The sequence below is a fragment of the Onychostoma macrolepis genome, chromosome 04, assembly GCF_012432095.1.
Source record: "Onychostoma macrolepis isolate SWU-2019 chromosome 04, ASM1243209v1, whole genome shotgun sequence".
Lineage (NCBI taxonomy): Eukaryota > Metazoa > Chordata > Actinopteri > Cypriniformes > Cyprinidae > Onychostoma > Onychostoma macrolepis.
The window spans coordinates 3,096,132-3,117,363 of NC_081158.1; the positions used below are offsets into that span (position 1 = coordinate 3,096,132).

Consider the following 21,232-nt stretch of genomic DNA (forward strand, 5'->3'; position numbering starts at 1 on the left):
CGACGCCGAGGTCGGCCCTCAGGAGCGGGCCGTGGAGAGGGGGGTACTGTCACGGATCAGTCAAGCCCTTCACCCCACCAATCACAGCGTTCCAGGTCACCAGAGTACTAATCACCCGCACCTGCACCAAATCACCTCAGTAATCAACCCGGCTACTTAAACCAGCACCACTCACACTACACCGTCCGATCTCGTTGATTGCTACGTGGACTCTCACCTCAAGAAAAACTAAGATATCCTTACCTTCCTTAGACTTACCTGTTACGATCCATTCCTGTTATTCTCCATTTGCCTTTGTTGTCTTCCCCTTCCAGATCCTTCGTCGACGGTGTTAAGTGTGAGTCTGTGTGGTTCCCCTCGTCTCGTCTTCCTAAACCTGCTGAAACAAGAAACCAGTCATTCACGGATTGTCACTGCACCTATTGAATACTCACCTTGCTTGGACTCACTTCAATAAACTCACCTTTGTTTACACTCACCTTTGTGTCCGGCTCTGACCTTAACACCGGCAGAGTATGTGAGCGGAATGGAGCGGCAACAATTTCCCCTCCGAGCATTTAATAATCACTTCGCTCCAGCTCCGCTCCGGGTTCACCATTTCCTGCTCTTGCTCCAGTCCACTCTGCACTCGCTGATATCAGAAACACCGCTCCGTGGTTAAAGTATTTCAGTATGTTTGAAATATCACAGTTCTGTTCATAATGTATATTAAAAAATAAAATAAATAAAATAATAGGAGAGTTTCAAAGAGGCTTATTGGAACACTAGTGTCCAAACTTTTTTTCCTATCACATGACAAGCTAATAACATGGTTGTCAGCATTAACAGGTATAATTGGTGCTTTTTGCAGTGCAAATTTTGTTTGTGATGAAAATATGTTTTCGTCAGTTATTTTACCTACGGATCGATGCATTTCTTACAGATTTCTGCTCATTCGAAATCGGATACAGATGAAGTAGCACTGTAAGATTACATTTATTTGAATGCATTATTGAGAGAGCGATAGCGTGTGAATAAGTGTTGTAGTAGCCTACTTGTTTAAATCATGCTTTCAGCTAAAAATATTCAGTATTTGGTATTTGGTGATTCCTTGAGAACTATAACTTCCCGCTCATGTCTATTGCCGTCATCATGTTATGAGAAAATAGTTTTAGCGAGAACAATGTTAAATGATGCAGACTTACTTCGATATGCTGTATTTAGTGGTCGAGCGGTCCATTGTCCGGTTTGAATAGGACCAACGATAATAGCTTACTGTACAACTGCAGCTGCATGGAGGTGTGGATGTCATGTGAAGGTATCTCCACAACATTATGAAAAATGCGCAGAGTCAGACAATTGTTTTTACACTGCAATAAATATGGGCCTATCTGTTTCCACTAAAAATAGCTAAATGATGTTCACCTGTATCAGCAAAACTGCATTAATTTCATTTGATTTGAATTATTTAAAACAACTGAAATACTATTTGGCTAGTTGAAAAGAATGAGATCAACTCTATTCTAAAATATTTACCTGAGAACTTTTTTAAACAGTTTTGTTTTTATGGATATTTTAATATATTTATTCTAAAACATAACAAGGATAGTAGATTATACTTAGCAATAAAAATTAATGTGTATGGCACAGATGGCATTTATAGCCTGTATCTCATATTTCCTTAATGTCTTGTAATTTGACAGAGACAGGGTGTCACGTGGATGGAAATGCATGGAAATTATATGAAGATGAGGTTATGCATAGTAAAACTATATATGTTTTTGTAGATGTATGAAAGACATAATGTCAAAATAGTTTATAATAAGTAAAGATGGTAATGCTGTCTTTGGAGTTGTTTAATCAAAGCTCAACATACTTGAGTTTGTTCAGCGAGTAGTTTGGATCCTCCAGTTTTTCAGAGAGCAGCTTGACTCCTGAATCTCCTGGGTGATTGTAGCTCAGATCCAGCTCTCTCAGGTGTGAGGGATTTGAACTCAGAGCTGAAGACAGATAACCACAGCCTTCCTCTGTCACCAAACAGCCAGACAATCTAAAGACATACACAGCAAATGTCCACACATGACTTCAACATTTATACCTATTTCAGCCATTCAGTAGGTATTATGCATTTGTAACTGCCAGTATAACCACCAGTAATTTCCAGTGACTATTTAAATATATAATTTATGTAATTCATGTAATTTGTAATTGAATATGAGAAATGAAACATTACCAGTCATTTTCAGCATATTAGACATTACAAAAAATTCAAATGCTTTACTTTGCAATGAAATTAAAAAATTATTTCTTCATTCTTCCTCAAATACTTTTAAAAGTTTTATGTCTTTAAACATCTTCACCTTGTTTTCAACATGCTTCTCAGTTGTTAAGAAAATTTATAAACAATTCTCATTACAAAATTGGGAAAATATTTGGCACATGTTGCATATTCAAATCCACGTTATGAGTGGATATGAGTTTGTGTGGAGCAGCATTTGCTGCAGTGGGTTCAAACTAGAGGTCGGTAACTCTGGTATAATTTGAACGGGAGTGGGCGGTCTAACAATATCCCGTTCCTGAGGTCCTTTCAGAACAGCATATCTGTGCTTTATTCTTATTGACCACTGGTACAGCCTGCACTCAGGACTGTTATGCACGCTGCACGCATGAACCAGTGCTTTCTGTGTCACGCATTTTATTTGCGAGGTCTGTGCGCAGCATGTACATAACGGTCCTCAGAGCAGGCTGTACCGCCGGTGAATATACGGCCCTCAGACAGAACAGGCAGGTTGTGATGAGTGACAGAGCAGAATAAGGATGGAGCAAAGTGTGGATGCGCTGTCCTTGAAGGACGTTCAACTCGGTTTTGTTTATATTTTGCTTAGCCTATAATTTTAAATGACAGATGTTGTATTTATTTTCATTTTTTTCTCTGCAACTCTTTTCCTATTGTGTTAACAGCAAAATGTTAAACAAATTTAGCATTTTGACAAAACAAATAAAAATAGCTAATAGATTATTTGTACAATCTACATTTTTTTTTCTCTGCGACACTTTTTCCTATTGTGTTATAAATGTTAAATGAATTGTATGAACAAGATGAATAAAAATAAGAAATAAAATTTTTGTACAACATTTTTATTTTTTCTGTGACATTTTTTTACCTACTGTGTTGGCAGCAAAATGTTAAACGAATGGAATCTAAGTTTAGTGGGAACGGTCAGGTCGGGAAGAAATTTATTCTAAGTGGACAGCGGGTGAACAAAGAGTGAATATATAGCAGGAGCGGGTGGGTGCGGGGTATAACCTTGCGGGAGCGGGACTAAAAAAAAAAATAGTCCTACGCAGACCTCTAGTTTAAACTCAGCTCCTTGAAGGCCACTGCCTGCAGAGTTCAGCTCCAACCCCAATTAAACACACCTGATCCAGCTATTCAAGGTTTTCAGGGTTACTAGAAACATTCAGGCAGGTGAGTTGGAGCTGAACTCTACAAGACAGTGACCCTCCAGGAGCTGAAGTTGACACCCATTATTTGCCCTCAATTACGCTGTTCTGAAACAACGAAAACACAGGATAATTACCTGCTTGTGTGTAAGTGAATACAGTCCCACCCTTTACATGGAGTATGTCAGAATGTGTATTTATATAATTGTATCACAACCTCAAAAACGTAAAAAAAATGATAATCATACAAAGCCATATTCCGTTTTGCCAACCATGTATTGTCAGAATTCATAAAAAAAAGCCAACTAACTGATGAGTACAAATAACTAATCATAATTGTGAAAATTTGAACAATATAAACACAAAGTAATTGCATACAGAATAAATCATTTGACTTGTAATAATTAACTTAATGCAAAAAAATAAAATAAATAAAGTATTTGAACTCAAACCTCAGAATCTCCAGCTGACAGTTTGGGCTCTTCAGTCCATCAGAAAGAAGCTTCACTCCAGAATCCTTCAGGTCATTGTTGGTCAGGTCCAGCTCTCTCAGGACAGAGACTGAGGAATTTAGAACTGAAGACAAACTCTTACAACAATGAGTAGTAAGATTACAGTTATGTAGCCTGTGTAGGAAACCAAACAAACAGTGATATTAATGCTTATTAGGTAAGGTTTATAATATGGTACATCAATAACCTGGATAAACCTTTGATTGTACGGAAAGCTAAAAAATGAAGCCTGTTGTGATAATTACTATATCAACTTGTCACACAGTATATGGACATGACCGCAAAAAGTTTTGGTGATGCAATATATTGTCCATTGTGTTTTCATGCCTGTTCGTAAAAAAAAAATCACCTACATTTTGCCTCTGTCATCTCGTCTCCTCACTGAGTCTGAGGGGGAGCGCAGGCAGCTCCTCCACACACACACACTGGTTTCCATGTTTAATGGGGCCATTCCATAGGTGTAATGGTTTTTCTACCATACAGTCTGTATTTTCTATCCCCTTACCCTGACTGTACACCTAAACCTACCCCTCACAGGAAACTTTCTGCAATTTTAGATTTTCAAAACACTTAATTCTGTATGATTTATAAGCTTGTTTCGTCATGGGGACCTAAAAAATGTACCCACAAGGTAAAAATTTACTGGTATTACTATACTTGTGGGGACATTTGGTCCCCATAATGTAGTGAATAGCAGTATACACACACACACACACACACACAACTTGTATGATTATTTCAACTTAATCCCCTTTCAAGGGGATTTCATGTCACTGGCATCAGCACAGGTGACACAGTGTAACTGCATTGACTACCAGCCTGTCTAGCACACACAGAAGCAAGTCCCAGTGCTGATACTGCTAAAATATTATCATTATATAGCCAGCAACATAAAATGGTCTTAAAATGACAATAAAATAATTTATTGCAATTATTTCTGGGACAATATATCTTTGAATTTTTTAAAATTATGACAGGCTTAGATTCAATTAAAAATAATCAAAACTCAGGTTCAACTTGCCTGATGGTGGAGATACATTGGTATTTAATTTAATCACACACAAATATACATCAACATTTATATGAACAGTCTTAGCCAGTAAGTTACCTGTGTAAGATTAAAACCCAACTAAAAGACGTTTATATAAATTATAGTAAAGAAGACTCTTACAGTGCTTTTCTGGTGTTTTTGATCACAGGCAGCAGTCTCATCACTGCTTCATCAAATCTTCTGTATTTCTGCAGTTCAAATTTCTCTTGAGCCTCTTCTGACATCAGGAGCACAAAAACCAGACCAGACCACTGAACAGAGGAGAGATCCTGTGCTGAAAGGTCTCCTGATCTCAGATTCTTTTGTATTTCCTCAACAGAGTCAACTTTCATTTCAGTCAGACAGTAGAAGAGATTAATGGTTCTTTCCACTGATTTCTCCTTCTCTATTTTCTTTTTGATATAGTCAGCAGAGTATTCCATGTTCTCTGATTTGAGCTCTAGTCCTGGTAGTAGTTCCTTTATGTCACTCTGATTGAACTCCATTGAGAGACCCAGCAGGAACCGAAGGAAAAGGTCTAGATGTCCATTCTCACTTTTTAAAGCCTTCTTGACTGCAGCCTTATGAATTTGAAACAGTGGCTTTTTAGAGAGTTTCCATGTCAGTTTTTCTATCCAGGATTGAAAAAAGAGGTTTTCTTTCTCCTTTTTGTCAATCAAAGTTGAATACAGAGCAGCAAGGAATTCCTGGACACTAAGATGTACGAAGCTATAAATACTTCTTTCTGAAACAGCTTTTTCTTCCTGAAAGATCTCAGTGCATAACCCAGAGAACACTGACCCTTCACTGACATCTAATCCACATTCCTCAAGATCTACTTTGTAGAAAATCAGATTTCCTTTCATCAACTGATGAAAGGCCAGTTTCCCAAGCTTCATAATAATCTCATTGGCCTTAGATTCAGGATCATCACTGTATTTTTTTTTCATCTGCTGCATCTGAGAAAGCACAAAGTTTGTGTACATCCCTGTGAGAGTAGTGGGAGTTTTGTCATTGCTCTCTTGAGCCAGCAGAGGCCGAAGAACAGTAAGAGATATCCAGCAGAAGACGGGGATGTGGCACATGATGTACAGACTCCTGAATTTCCTGATGTGACGGATGATGTTTCCAGCAACCTCAGCACTGCTGTTTTTGTTGAAGTATTGCTCTTTCTGCTCATCGTTAAATCCTCGCACCTCTGTCACCTGATCAATGTAGTCTCTGGGTATCCGACTGGCTGCTGCTGGTCTGGATGTGATCCAGATGAGAGCAGAGGAAACCAGATTTCTCTTGATCAGGCTTGTTATTATGTTACTCACTGTTGTTTTTGCATTAATATCTGTAAATCTGTCACCCTCTTTAAAGTTTAAAAGGAAGCGACATTCATCCAGCCCATCAAAGATGAACATGACTTTACCATCCCCTTCAGGAAGAGAGGGCAAGCGCAGTTCTTCACGACCACTAAAGACGTATTTGTTAAGCAGTCCTATGAGACTGAACTCTTCTTTAATCAAATTCAGTCTACGGAATGGGAGTGGACAAATGAAGACTATATCCTGATTTTCTTTTCCATCAGCCCAGTCAAGGATGAATTTATTGACAGAGACAGTCTTTCCCACCCCTGCAATTCCCATTGTCAACACTGTTCTGTTTTGTTGACCCGTATCACTCTGGACTTTGAATATGTCATTGCATTTGATTGGTGTGTCAGTGGCAAATCGGTTGTGACTCGATTCAATCTGTCTCACCTCATGCTCACTCTCTATTCCTCCAGTCTCGTTCTCCACCACATATAGATCAGTGTATATATCATTCAGGTGTTGCCGACGACCCTTCTGTGAATTACCAATCAATATCCGTTGGTACTCCGGTTTTAATTTCTCCTTCAGTCTGAGGCTGATCTCTGCGTAATCATGAAGAGCAGCTTTATGGTCCTCTGCAGCTGAGCATTTGAGAAAGAGAAAAAAATTGCAAAGAGTAAGTGATCAGTTTTTAACTCCTGTGATTTTCCAGCAATCCATGTTTTCACTGTATACTGTAGGTGCTCTTATGCATTTTCTGAAAAGAGTATGGAACCTCAGAGCACAGGTGAAGAAGAAGCAGAAAAAAAACAACGGTTCGCTTTCACACGGTAAAGTTTCTAAATGGACCAAAATTGTTAATACAAGTCACATGCGAGTAAACTTTCATTGGTCAAAGTTCCACAGAGCTGAAATGACAATAAACATGATTCATTTGGAAAGAGAAGCAAACAAACTCTCTCTCTGTCTCTCTCTCACACACACGACATCAGGATGGAATGACAACAGCTTTGAGGGCTTATTGTATTTTTTTTTTTTTTATAGCTGTCGATATATTTATTAATTTATCATTTTGAGCAGGAGTCCAGGATTCGTCGGGAAAACATTGTTAAAATGAACATACTACAAAGAGCAATAAGACGGCATTATAAAATGAAAAGGCGCGCTTTGATTTTGAATGGCAAAGATGTGCACACCCACTGCTTTTCACGGAACTTATGTAATTACCCATTATACAGTGTGATATAGCCTTGTTCATTGATCCGTTGGATCGGATTGCTTTCTCACTACAACTGAACTGCTCCAAGAGTTCGTTTTCAATCGAGCTGAGACCACCTCGTTCAGGCGATCTCAGACCAATTGTTTTGGCGTGGATCCGAGCGTGATTGCTGTGTTCACATATGCCCAAATGAACCGAGCTAAGGGGGGAAGCATGCCAGGTTCCGAAACAACGGGCCAGGTGTGAAAGCACCCTTAAAGAACTGTGCAAGATGGGGTTGATGGTTGATGGACGTGATCTACTCAATCTGTGTTTATATCATTGCCCTGAATCTAATCTGGATGTAGTCTTTGATAAAAACTTTTATTTGTATTTTTATGAAACTTATCCACATTCAAGTGTCGATAAATAATGAATGCATGAAGCAACAATATGTTTTTTTTTTCTTTTTCTGTTCTTTGTTTGTTCTGCAATATGACCAATATCTTGTATTACAATACGAGTAATTTTATTTCATATTATTTATATATTTATATATATATATATTAAGGGTGTAACGATTCACAAAATTCACAGTTCGGTTCGATACGATACAGTGGTGTCACGGTTCGATACATTTTCGATACAACAAAAAGAAATAAATGCCAGAGAAATTTCCTTGATTTTTACAAATGTTTTACTTATTAAAACTATTTTTTTTACTTTGAACAATGATGGAACTTGACCCATCTTCTGGAGTGTCTTCTTAGTTATCAGCATTTAAAACAAAAACAGCTCCAGTTTGAAGTACTCCAGCTTATGTAGCCTATTGCATGAAGCAGATTAATATTTTCCAATAAATTTAAATACCTTTTATGGGCATTTCTTACCTTTATAAAGCCTTTTTTCCCCCCTAAAAGTGTGCATCATATTTTGAGTCCGTTTTTTACATTTAATCAGTCAATAAGACATTCGGGCTGTTACCAAGCAAATGAAGTCAGTATCATCTTTGCAATGCAGAGGAAACATCGAAGTTACATCTGAGTGGCATTTAGATGCTTTCACACACTGTTTAATGCAGGGGTTCCCAAACTTTTCCATTCCACGACCCACCTAGACAAGTATAATCTATTTCAAGACCCACCAAAATATTTGAGATAAAAAAACAATTGACATTACTATAAGCTTAATCTTAATTAAAAGCATAATATGGCAGAAATTAAGTATTTAAGAAAAATAACCATTTTATTTTATAGGCTAGTACCACTGTAAACTTCCACTACTAATATTTACGTTTTAATTTCTTCATTTACAGACGTTAATGAGTCTATGAAATATGTCCATAAAACCTCGAAACGCGCTCACTCTGGTGCAGCTATGAACTGTAATCCTCACAACCCAACACTTTTTCTTTTTTTTAAGCAAAGCATAAGAAGCGAAGCAGAATTCTCAAACAGTTTGGAGATTAAAATAATTGTGAAATAATTGTAAAAAAAAATAAACAGATGCGTCTCATTTTAAATAAACACTAAAAACCGAGATGACGAATTTACTTCAGCCAGGAATGTACTTTTACAATGGTTAAATAAGTGTTCAGCTATATCTTCAAAATAATTTTTAACTTTGGCACACATTTTTTTCTCTATATAGTGATGATATGGCAAGGAAATAATAGGAAATTTTGTAAATTCCGTTATGCTAGCATGTGGAAATGTTTGTATAGTGTTACAACCGGCATTTGTGCCCCGCTCAACCCGTACATGTGAAATGGTTTTTACAGACAGTTTATGGATTAAATGCATATAAGGAATGAAAACAACAAATGAAGTCGCGACCCACAGTTTGAAAACCCCTGGTTTAATGCACACTGTTAGAGGGACATGTAATGCTTTAACCTGCAGTAACAAATGCATAAATAATGTTTTGATATTTTAAACAAAACGTTGAGAACTGATGTTTGAAATTAATAAAAAATGTAAAGATACTTTAAATGTGAAATTAAAACCGCCAGCAGGTGGCAGCGAGTCACTGTTAATAAGTGAGTCATTGCGATTGAACCGCATCATTCAAACGAGTGATTAATTCAGGAACAAAACACCGTCATGTTGATCAGAGACGCAAAACAGTGCTGTGGCTGTGTTTGGAATTATTTTTGTTGGCGAAATTGAGCAAAAACAGGCAATATACTGTCTAAAACGTAAGTCTATTAATTAACTTCTTACTTATTGAACTGTTGTAAAAAATCATTTGTAATCATGCTGATTGTTGGAGAGAAAAAAAACAGCACTCTTCTGTGATATTAACTATGTGAAATTATGTAAATATATACATTTTCTGCCCCAAATATTTTGAATTTTATGACCATTCTAAATGCATTTTAATAGACTAAATCATGCAGTGAAAGAACGAACTCTAAATGCGCACAGGCACTAATCAAACCTAATAGGATAAGATGCTGTAATAGAATTAGTCCAAAGAATCGTTTGGTTTGTAATGCGAGCTGAACCGAAAGCCTTGTTATTATTATTATTAAACGGTTCAATACGGATACGTGTATCGTTACACTCCTTATATATATATATATATATATATATATATATTAGGGGTGCAATGGATCGTAGATTATCCGTGATCCGTATGGACCAGTCCCTACGGTTCGGCACGCATGTGATTCGCGGATTAACTGTTAAATTCAACCAGTATAGACTGAAAGTTATCATTCTGCACCTGTTTTGTCTTGCCAAATTACACATTCAAGCAATTTCAGACCATTCAGATGAAGTCGAATCGGGACTCGCACGCCATTTTCTGCGCTCAGCTGCTGCCGCACACACCCAAAACCGCATTTCAGACAACGCTAGGGTATAGAAGTACTTAAAAGCTCACTTTAGTAATAAATGAAAAGCAAACTTTTTTTTTTCAAAAAAAAAAATCAGAAAAATTATCCAATCCGTGACTCGAAATTCATAGTATGATTTGAACTGTGAGTTTTGTGATCCGTTGCACCACTAATATATATATGGAGGCCAGCTAGTAAGTGCTGTGCAGGTATAGCTCACTCCCCTGATCTCAAGAGACACACTAGCTCTGCAGCCATTTAGCCTCCTCGTTAGTGCACCCACTTCCCACGCCAGAGACCCGCTCGGAGCAGGTGAGTGGGACCCGTTACATATATTTATTCTTGGCTGTCATGTAGGGTGAGAGTATTGAATTATTGAGATATTTTTGTTTCATAAGGTGAAACAAAAATTTTCAGTTGGTGAAAAACACCAACCAGTGGCAAAGGGTAACACACTGTAGGATTGCCTAATGACTAAAGAAACATTATTAGCATGATGGTATGAACATTTCTGTACATTTGTACATTTCTAGTCTATTACCACCCACTGCCACTTATATCAACGACGGAAATAAGCGCAGTTAGAATAGCTAAAGGAGATCGTTGCTATAGTGTGACTATATTGTATTGCAATAGGTAGCACTTCAAAGTTAATGTTGAATCAGGACCAGTTGGCACAATTTATAACTGAAATGGTTTAATAACACTATCTTGTTATGGTTACACTTGAATTGGTTACAAAATAGATGAAGGATGGTAAAAGAGAATTTTGAATGCAGGTGCTGAGGGGGTGCTAGATCATTGACTGGGGGAGCTGGGCAATTAATAGTAAATATGACCGAAACAGGTTATTATTTTTCATATGAATAATAATAAGATCGCCCAGTCGATTTTGTAACATTTTATTACATGGTTATTTGACTCATCACTTTTTTTTTTTTTGGCTGTTCGCTCTGACGTTAATTTTGATGAATATGTGTTGTGCAGGCGCATATGTCAACTGTTTATGAGTGTGGGAGTATTATCGAGGAATGGAGGCATCTGCACAATCCCTTGTTTTTTTTTTTTTCTGCGGAAAGAACTTTAAAATACATAGCCGATCCGTCATTTTTGGATGCACTTTCTGCCGTCTCATGCAGTCTCCGTGAAATTCATAAACAGACATAAAAATAAATCTAGGAAAAGAAATAGAAAGCTTGAAATGTAGGCTATACTATCATACAAACCAATTCAAATAAAACCAAATATTCTTTAATTATGTAGTCTGTATGAAAAGGTGCATTTCTGTATTAATTGCACGTCCATTACTGTGGAGATGGCGAGTCAGCGTCGGCATTCGGCAACTTATGTTTGCAGCCAACACTGAGAAAGCACTAGTTTAGTAATAAATAATAAATAATAAAAAATGTCTTCTTTTTCCCAGACGCATCATAATCATTACTTTTGCAGGTGCTTTGCGGCAAGCTTTATGCGTGCGGAATTGGCTATAGGCTACGCAAATATGACTAGCCTATATTAAAGGATGGTTTAGTAGGTTATTTTATTAATAAATTTAACAAACGTGCGACTAGTTGACTAGAAAAATCTTTAGTCGGGCACAGGCCTAAGTGATCAGACTTGTGGTTTTTGCATGGTGAATAGTTAAATGGATAAAAAAAAAATCCCATAGAAGGAACCGATCCATTTTTAAAATAAAATGCTATGACATTACGAAAAGTGCGACTGCAAATCACGTCATGTTGTACTGCTTTGCATGTTATGCATGCGTAATGAGTCAAATGTTTTTTTAAATATTTTATTTATTTCATCTTCTTTATTTGTGGGGTGCTATGGGGGTGCTTTGGTCTTTCTTGGGGGTGCTGAAGCACCTGCTAGCCCCTCCCTAGCGCCGCCCATGCCAGCATGTATGTAAAATGTTACCCGAGTTAATAGAGAAAAAGAGAGAGAGGTGGAGATAGAGAGAGGGAGAAAAAGAGGAAGAGAGGGCAGAGCCCCAAGAAGAGAGCGCTAGCCAAGAAAAGAGGCAGCAAAGGAAAGAGACAGAGCAACCGTTACAATCATCTTTTATCCCTTCCTTGACCATGCGACTAAAACCCAAATGTGAGACATTTAAACTGACCAATCAGCAGATTACAGCTACACCCACTGTGAAGAACTTGTATTTAACAAATAATCTCTAATGCCCCCTCACCCAACCAAAGTGCCAACTATGAGGGTCTGTGGACCCTTCCCCTGAAATGCATCTAACACCTCAGAAAGGCAGAACAGGCCTCTGGTTCCATGGCAACCAAAGACAAATCATCTGATAACACCAGTTTTATTGCTCAAAGGAATGCAGGCAGAGCAACTCTCACTACCTTTTTCCTATAGGAAAGACATTATGCCATAAAAATGGACTCTTCTCTAATTAATTAATAGAAAAACCTTTCTTTGAATGGACAAGTCATTGTGTATATTATTACTGTTGTTGTATATGATCTAATTGTATACTGTTTTATGCATGCTTATGACAGATCACTAGTTAATATCACCTCACTTATACCATGTCTGGTCTCTATGAATTCGTCTTCGGATGATCTATATTATATGTTGACACCTATGCAACATATTGGTGTTCTAAAAATCTTTACTAGTTTTTATATCAACATCCGATCCAGTTACATATGCAAATTACCATGCTTGGAGAAAAAGAGTTGTGAACTTTACATCCAAAAGTTCAAGACACCATTGACTCTTTGACACCCGAAAGGTGTGACCTCTATAGTAGATATAGCTCTCACATCAGTGACCCGCCTCCCCAGTCTGCGGTTATGTTAGATACTGAGAAGATGAGGATGTGAGTTTGAAGTCCTCTACACCTTAAGTTTGAGCCAGGCATCGGCCTTGTCTTTCCATTCAACAAAGATCCTAGGATCTCAGCTGATGTCTCTCTTAGTTCTTTTTCACTTTCCACCTGGGAAGAAACTCCCAATCACCATCGAGTCAGGACATCTTTGGAATTCATCACTCTTCAACCCGGAAGAACGTGATTGCAAGTCCAAAACTTTAATATCATCAAGACTATCACCCGAGACTGCATCCGGACACTCACCAACGACCAAGGCAATGCAAGTATTGTACATTTAACTAAACAAAACAGAGGTTTAGTATAAGCTACAGACCCTGTTATAAATGGTGCTGATGGTTTTACTCAGATGGTTAACTGACTCTTTCTATAACTGCATTCTCTGTTTTCTCTAATGGCTTCATTCATCCACTTTAGCTCCCCTTTGTATGTAAGCGTGAGTGTATGTTTATTTGTTTGTTTGTTTAGATTAGTTATGTGTGTTCGTGTTCAGTTAAAAGTTTTGTGCACAAATTACATGAGTTTCTGGTTCTGCCTTGCAAATTAATATCCCTTTACGATTTTGACCCTTGCTACATGCTCTAATGCATTATTAGGAAAGTATTTTAAGCCACGGAAATATCCTTTCTTAGAGTTGATATGAATTTGTACTGAATGTTCGCTGGACGAACAGATTAGTTGATGGCAATTTAATTGCTACAGCTGCTACAGTTATTACTGGCAGCCAATATAAATAATTGTAATTAATCATAATTAATTGGAATTATTTATATATATTTCCCTTTTGAGCTTGTTATCAGACTTGTGTGTTTATCTCATAAATTTTATTAACGTCTTACACATGCAGTTTCTGATAAAATCATACCTTACTACGAGCAGTAGAAAGTCTATCAATGCTATAAAGCATGTTTAAATTGTACAATAAGGAACTAAACTGATATTAGCAAAGAAATCCTAATTTCTGTTGTTAGTAGAGCATAAACAATCTCAGATTAGCAGCCTGTAAAGATGATACCAGACTAAATTAATCTGATCTTGGGCGAAGAAATCCCCATTTCAGCTTTAAATGTGTAAGTCTTCTCTGATGAAGAAATCTCAGATTAGCGGCCCAAATTAATCTGAATGGCGAAGAAATCCCACTTGCAGTGATATTAAAACTGGGCAACGAAGAAATCTTGCTACAGGATATTTAGTTAAATGGTGATTTGAGCGATTATCCTCATCTCCCAGAGTTAAAGCCTTCTTGTAACCATCGCGTATCGCATAGTCACTGAAGTGATGCAATTGAATAGCTAATTAATGGTGTAATTGTAGTCAAGCTAACTAGTAGTTTGCCATGGTCTGTGAAGTGAATGTGCTGTTACGTCATAACTGACTGCGTGTGAGTTCTCATGCATGTTTACAGCAGGGCAAGTTCTGCTCCACAAGCACTTACATGTTGTAAGCACAGTTGCCAAGTCCGCGTATTATACGTGACTTTGGGCTTCTTTTTTTGTAAAGTTGCGGGAAAAAATCCCTGGTCGCAGGTTGCGATTTTTTTTGGGCTTATTTTAAAAAATATGGTTGCTTGTTAGGGAAATCTGACAAGCAACTTTGTTTCTTTATTTATGTTCGCCGTATTATCCAGTGCATTGATTGACACTCTGTCTGCTCGCAGTTAATAGCCAACCAGTGCAACAATATAAGTGCTGTAGCGTAATTTGCCACATGTCCCCCTCATTGGAGAAAAATCACATTCAAAAAGAAGGCGCGTGACGCTGTAATCCAAGCGGTGATAGAAGCAGACGTAGAGGAGTGGGATGACTTTCTTTTAGCCTAATTTTTATAATGTTTTTGTAATGTATTAATTATCACAGGGTGTAATAAAAAACAAGTAGTCATATCCTAATACTGAGTAAATACATTTGGTTCGAATAGCCTGGTATGGCAAGATGTCTTAAAATGTTTTTTTTTTTTTACATTTAAACCACATTATTAGATTACTTTTTGACTTCATGAATACACATAAATGATAGCTTAATGATTTTGTATCTTTTTTTATAATATTTTTAATAATATTATATAATATTTTCTTTTTTAATATAATGTATAATTTAATATAATATTTTATATATTTTTCTGTAGACAGTTTGTTTTTTTATGTCATTTATTTGATAGTTATGTATACATTATTTTATTTTAAAATGGAAGAAAAACCTGTTTTTGACCTCAAAATAAAGCCCTTTGCCTCTGTACATGGCTGTGGGGACGAGCAGTTTTGTGGTGCTTGGAATTCTTTATAATTAATTAATAACAAATATTGCCACATTTATGGTTTAAGAAGGTGTTCAAATATTGTTCCATCGTTTCATTTTAAAATATATATAAAAAAATAATAATAATTGTAACCAAGTGTTTTTCAAGTGTAATATTTCTAAGGTTAGGGACAGAAAAATGGACATTTCCATAGAATGACCCCTATATATATTTTAGGCTATAAATATGTGGCTATGTTACAGCTCCCCTTTGAAGCTCCTGTGCTTTTCTCCTTTTCCATCTCTCCAGTCATATTCTGCTCACAGGTGACTGAAGACAAGTTTTGTTCCCACTTTTGTTGCAGTTTGCAAATTTTTGTAAAATAGCTTCTGTTTTTTCTTTTCAGATAAAAGAGTGGTTTCAGTGTAATATGTTGCAGGCTCATTTATTGGTAATAAATAATTGATAATAAATAATATTGATGATAATAAATCATCAAAAAAAAATATTGGGCTTGTTTTGGGCTTGTTTTTGAAGCTGCGGTTGCTTATTTGTCTTGGGAGAGTTGGCAACTGTGGTTGTAAGCTTGCATCGGTCTCTTAGCAACGTCTGACCCCAGGAGTTGAGAGCAGCCTCTTCCGGTTCAATCTAATAACAGCACACACGTCACAGACCCTTGTGTAAACAAACAACTGAGTGTAACTCTGTAGCAGCCACACAGGCATCTAAGCTAAGCCCTTTACCTCAACTGCTAGCTGTTAGCATCCGACTAACTGACATTGTGTGAGTGTAAATTGGAAAGTTTGAATCACTCCTCCGCTCTCTCTCTCCCCCTCACTCTTGGCTTCACTTCCTGTTTGTGCTATCACCTTCTGTTTAGACTTAGTTAGGTTGGTCCCTCTCCACATACTTTGGTTCTATTTGTGTTATTTTTATTTTTACTTTATTCTACCTCTCTTTGGTTTAATTTGATTAATTTACCTTTGTTTAGCTTGAATGTAACAAATTCAGCTATCCAGATATCTGAGATTTAATTAAATAAATTTGTTTATTTATTCTTCCTTTTAGTTTCCTAAAGCTATTAGGACATTTTCATTTTACCTTTACCTTATTTTAGTTATTTGACCATCACCATCTTTCCTCTCGGTATAGGATTAGAGCAGTTCTAGCAACTGTTGTCTCCCTAATGAGCTGTACAGGGGTGCGTTTCCCGAACAACGATGTAACTCGCTGATTAACCACCATAGTACGATGCATTGTTTTGGAAATTAACTAGCAAGTCACGACTGTTTCCCGAACACGGTCGCATCTCCGTCGTTTGAACCACATTGGTTCAGCAACATAGGACCATTGTTAATGATGTCACACGCATGTGTTGGAGGAATAACTTCTGCAATTTAGCTGATTAAAGATCTCTAAGATGCTGCTGTATTGAACATGGCACCTACTGACTAATTTACTCATTTTTGTTCCCTCTCATTGTGCTTTATTTGATGTTTGATTTAAATCGCAGGTTTCCTCATACGTCATACGCCGGGGGTTTCCTTAGGTATTTATGCACATGCGCACTTTTCAAAAATGGCGATTACAAAGGACGAGCAAAAATACATAATTAAAATGCATTTTATATTTAGATAGAATGGAAGATACAGATAGTACTGCATGTTAGCTTGCGTGTTGTGCCCAAGAGCATATTTATTTAAGCCCATATATCTTATTAACAAGAAACTATGCTTCTAACCACAGGTCGAGAGCTGCAGTTCCAACCACGTAAGTCTGTGACACTGATTGTGAACGTTCGTTTGAACTATAGTTTCGGGAAACACCGAATCGTTGAACTATGCTGATAAAAGACAGAACTTGCGACCATAGTTGGCTAACGATGCTTTTGGGAAACGCACCCCAGGTTATTAGTAGCCTAATTCCTGTCTCTTCTATACCCCTCCGTACTCCTTAGCACCAGGCCCCTGAGCAGACTAGAAACACTTCCTATTGTTTCTGTTTATTTACCTTGAGGTGGTTGATATGTCCTTGCTAGCGTAGCTAACAGTCTCCCTAGTTTTATGACCCCGCTACATTCCTTTAAACAAGTGATAACTGCTTAGTCATATCTCCTAGCTTAAACTAAATAAGGAAAGCCCTTCCTTCTCCCTCTGCCTTTTCCTGATTTTATTTCAGTTTTGTTTATTCGATACCTTCATAGTGATCAAACCTGTGAACCATCAGTGCTTTGAGTAATAGTTTGACCACACGTATAGCCATTTGCCTTCTGTCTCTCTCTCTCTGGTGTTCCCCCAAGTGTGCCAGTGTGTCTCAGACATTCCACAGACATCCAGCCCGGCCAGCTCACCAGGACTTCAGGAGGCTCTAACAGCTGCTGGACACCAAGCGCAGCTGGAAAAAGCCATCAGACAGGACCTGGAAAGAGAACTGTTTCACACGAAGTCACTGTTAAAAACAGCGTATGCGGAACTTAACAAGAGAGACATCAGAACTAAGGCCTTAGAAGGCCATTTACATGCAGCCAGAGCTGAACTCCAAACCCTGCCTCAGCAATTCTGCAACATTAAAGAGGAGCTTGACATGGTTCAGAGAGAACTGAAACAGTCCTACAGACTGTGCATGGACTCTGCTGCACTTCACACAGCCAGCAGTGCAAATCCCCTCACGCCTGTACACAGATAAGAAGGGGGGAGCCAAAGCCTTTTGTTTGACATTTCACAAGTCAGCTTCCTGAAAACCTCTGCAGCTGCAGAAGGAAAGGGATTTATTCAGGCGAGCCCTGAAACAGCACATGGAGTGACACTCAAAGACCTCAACCAAACGGCCAGAAACATCCCTGAATTCACACCAGAACTTGCAGGAGAGCATAACATCCACACTTAAGAGAGATTGACTTTCACCTGCAGTCTTGGACCTATTGGATTCTATCTTTTGAGCTGATTTGCTATAACTATCAACACCTGTGTCTTCATGAATGCCAAATGGCCCTTTTGTTACTCAAGATTTGGACACTAATCCAACACAACCAAAACTGATCCCACAAATGTGTCTATTGGTGTTGGTCAGCATCTCTCAGGGCAGTGTGAACTAGCCTTAAGAGAACATGATGGCTGCACCTTTTTCTGTGAGTTTCTCTGTGTCTTGGGATTTTTGTGGCCCTGTGAAGAGAAAGAAAAAAAGAACAGTACTGAAAAGACTGCCATGTAGCTAAAGCATATCATTGAACAATACTGCCATAAAACAAACTAAATTAGGAGTAAGGTTCACAACCACTGGGCATTAATAAGCTATTAACTAACTGCTAATAAGCGGTGTGTCTCAGTACGAACAGTTATAGTGATAGTACCAAGCTGTATCGTGCAGTTGATGGTCACTTTTTCTGCAAAGTTGTTTCCAGTGATTACAGGAGCAATTACATGTGCTCCTGTCTCAGCTTTCACATCAAGTTTAGTGTTGCTCATGTTGACTGGAATAGAGACAGAAATTAATTACCTTTTTTTAAATGGCACTTTAACATTACTGATATTCTTTCATGCATTACCTTCCTTCTGTTTCTGTTTTCTTCTTCCAGCTCATCTAGTTTGTCGTAATGCTTTTCAACAGATGACTTCGTCATTGACTCTCTGTTGTTGGACAGGAAGAAAAGGGTTTACAATAAGTCCACTTTTACCACCAGGCACTTTCAGAACAATGAATACTAATCTAACTAATCGAATCTGACTGGCTGAGACATCTTTCCAACCATGAAATTTTCACCCAATATTGCTACAGGAGCTGATTCACCATTTGTATCACTCCGCTTGCAGCATCTGTCATGGTGAGTGTCATGGCAGACGACCAAACCCAGTATAATTTTACAAATACTACTGTTGTATCACGGATTGTAGTTTTAAGAGTGTTTTAGGTGAGAATGTAGTTGTTTAAACTTAAAATGTGTGGTTTACCAAAGTGTTAATTTCGTCAAAGAAAACGACGATGAAATAGATTTTTTCTGTGACTAAGAAAAGACGTTGACGAGCAGTACACATAGAATTTTATTTTTTCTTTAAAGAAAACAAGTAGATAGAATAAAAAAAGAAAGCTAGTGTTAGATTTTTTTTTTCTTTTTTTTTTAAGAAACACTAACAGAGAATAAATATGCAATTGATAAAGGGTCAAGTGTGTGTGGTATAAATTTTTAAATAAAAAGAAGACATAGATAAAATACAATTAGAATAGAGAGTTCTAGAGTTAGAGGGTCAAATAAAGATGAAAGAAATGTATTTTTAGCAGTTTCTTGAAGATGGCTAAGGATTCAGCTGCTCGGATTGTTTTGGGCAGGTCATTCCACCAGGTGGGAACAGTTAATGAAATAGTCAGTGAAAGAGATTTTGTGCCTCCATGGGATGGCACAATAATGCGTTCACTTGCAGAACGCAAGCTTCTAGAGGGCACATAGGTCTGAAGTACTGAATTTAGGTAAATGGGTGCAGAGCCAGAGGTGGTTTTGTAGGCAAACATTAATGCCTTGAATTTTATGCAAGCAGCTATTTGTAGCCATTGTAGAGGTTTGATGGAATTGGCTGGAAGACCTGCCAAGAGAGCATTGCAATAGTCAAGTCTGAACAGAACAAGAGTTTGAACAAGGACTTGTGTTGCATGTTTCGAAAGAAAGGGCCTGATCTTCTTAATATTGTATAAAGCAAATCTGCAGGACCAGGCAGTTTTAGCAATGTGGTCTGAGAAATTCAGCATATCAATCAATCACAACTCCAAGGTTTCTGGCTGTTTTGAAGGAGTTATTGTTGATGTGCCTAACTGGAAGGTGAAATAGTGATGAAGTGATGGGCTTGCTGAAACTACAAGCAATTATGTCTTAGCTAGGTTGAGTTGAAGGTGTCGGTCCTTCATTCAGCAAGAAATGCTGAGATGCGAGCAGCTATCGTCGGATCATCAGGATGGATTGAGAGGTAGAGTTGAGTGTCATCAGCATAGCAGTGATATGAAAAGCTATGTTTCTGAATGACAGAACCTAGTGATGCCATGTAGACAGAGAAGAGAAGTGGTCCAAGAACTGAGCCCTGAGGCACCCCAGTAGCTAGATGTTGCGACTTGGATACCCCATCTCTCCAAGATACCTTGAAGGACCTATCTGAGAGATAAGACTCAAACCACTGGAGTGTGGTTCCTGAGAAGCCCTTTCTCAATAGAGTTGACAGGAGGATCTGCTGGTTGATCGTATCAAAAGCAGCAGACAGATCCAGCAAGATAAGTAATGAAGACTTAGAAGCTGCTCTTGCAAGTCTTAGGGCTTCAACAACAGAGTAAGGCAGTTTCGGTTGAGTGTCTACTTCTGAAGTCAGATTTGTTGCTGTCGTTTTCTGTGTATGAAAAGGCAGAGACTCGATCAAGTGTTTTTGCAATGAAAGGTAGAAGGGAAACCGGTCTATAGTTCCTTAAAAGAGTTGGGTTTTGGGGGCCTGGAGAAGTTTTGACATGCCCTGACACTTGTCCTTTTTTCAGTTGCTTATAAACATATAAATGGCTAAAGTCTAATAACACTGTAATCAGCACAAACTGGGCTACAATAATGTGAGAGCAGCATTTATGTATATGATTGTGTTTTTGAGAAAGCAACGTTTATGTGTGGTTAGTGATAAACTACAATTTTTAAGTCTCTGAAATAAGGCCATAAAAAAAAAACATACATAACATTTGTTCACAAGACTTTTGAGAACTGGATCTTGTAGTCTAGAGTTTTTGCTTCAAATAAATAAAAATAATGTGAAAATGTTTACTTGCTCACAGAAAACAATATATTGATTTAAATTTTCTAAGTCACTTTTTGAGTAAAAAGGGTCTATGCG

At 37.7% G+C, this 21,232-nt stretch overlaps 1 protein-coding gene across 2 annotated transcripts in view; it reads right to left on the reverse strand.

Moving 5' to 3' along the window:
• LOC131538363 (protein NLRC3-like) overlaps window positions 1-21,232 on the reverse strand; it is a 63,495-nt gene that overhangs the window by 23,435 nt on the left and 18,828 nt on the right. For both annotated transcript variants that reach the window (XM_058772201.1, XM_058772202.1), the window contains exons 4-9: window positions 18,928-19,009; window positions 18,733-18,852; window positions 18,503-18,544; window positions 5,107-6,907; window positions 3,876-4,049; window positions 1,856-2,029 (exon numbers count right to left, since the gene is read on the reverse strand). In XM_058772201.1, the coding sequence (XP_058628184.1) occupies window positions 1,856-2,029; window positions 3,876-4,049; window positions 5,107-6,907; window positions 18,503-18,544; window positions 18,733-18,847 (2,306 nt within the window). In that variant the 5' untranslated portion in view covers window positions 18,848-18,852; window positions 18,928-19,009. The remainder of the gene's footprint in view (window positions 1-1,855; window positions 2,030-3,875; window positions 4,050-5,106; window positions 6,908-18,502; window positions 18,545-18,732; window positions 18,853-18,927; window positions 19,010-21,232) is intronic.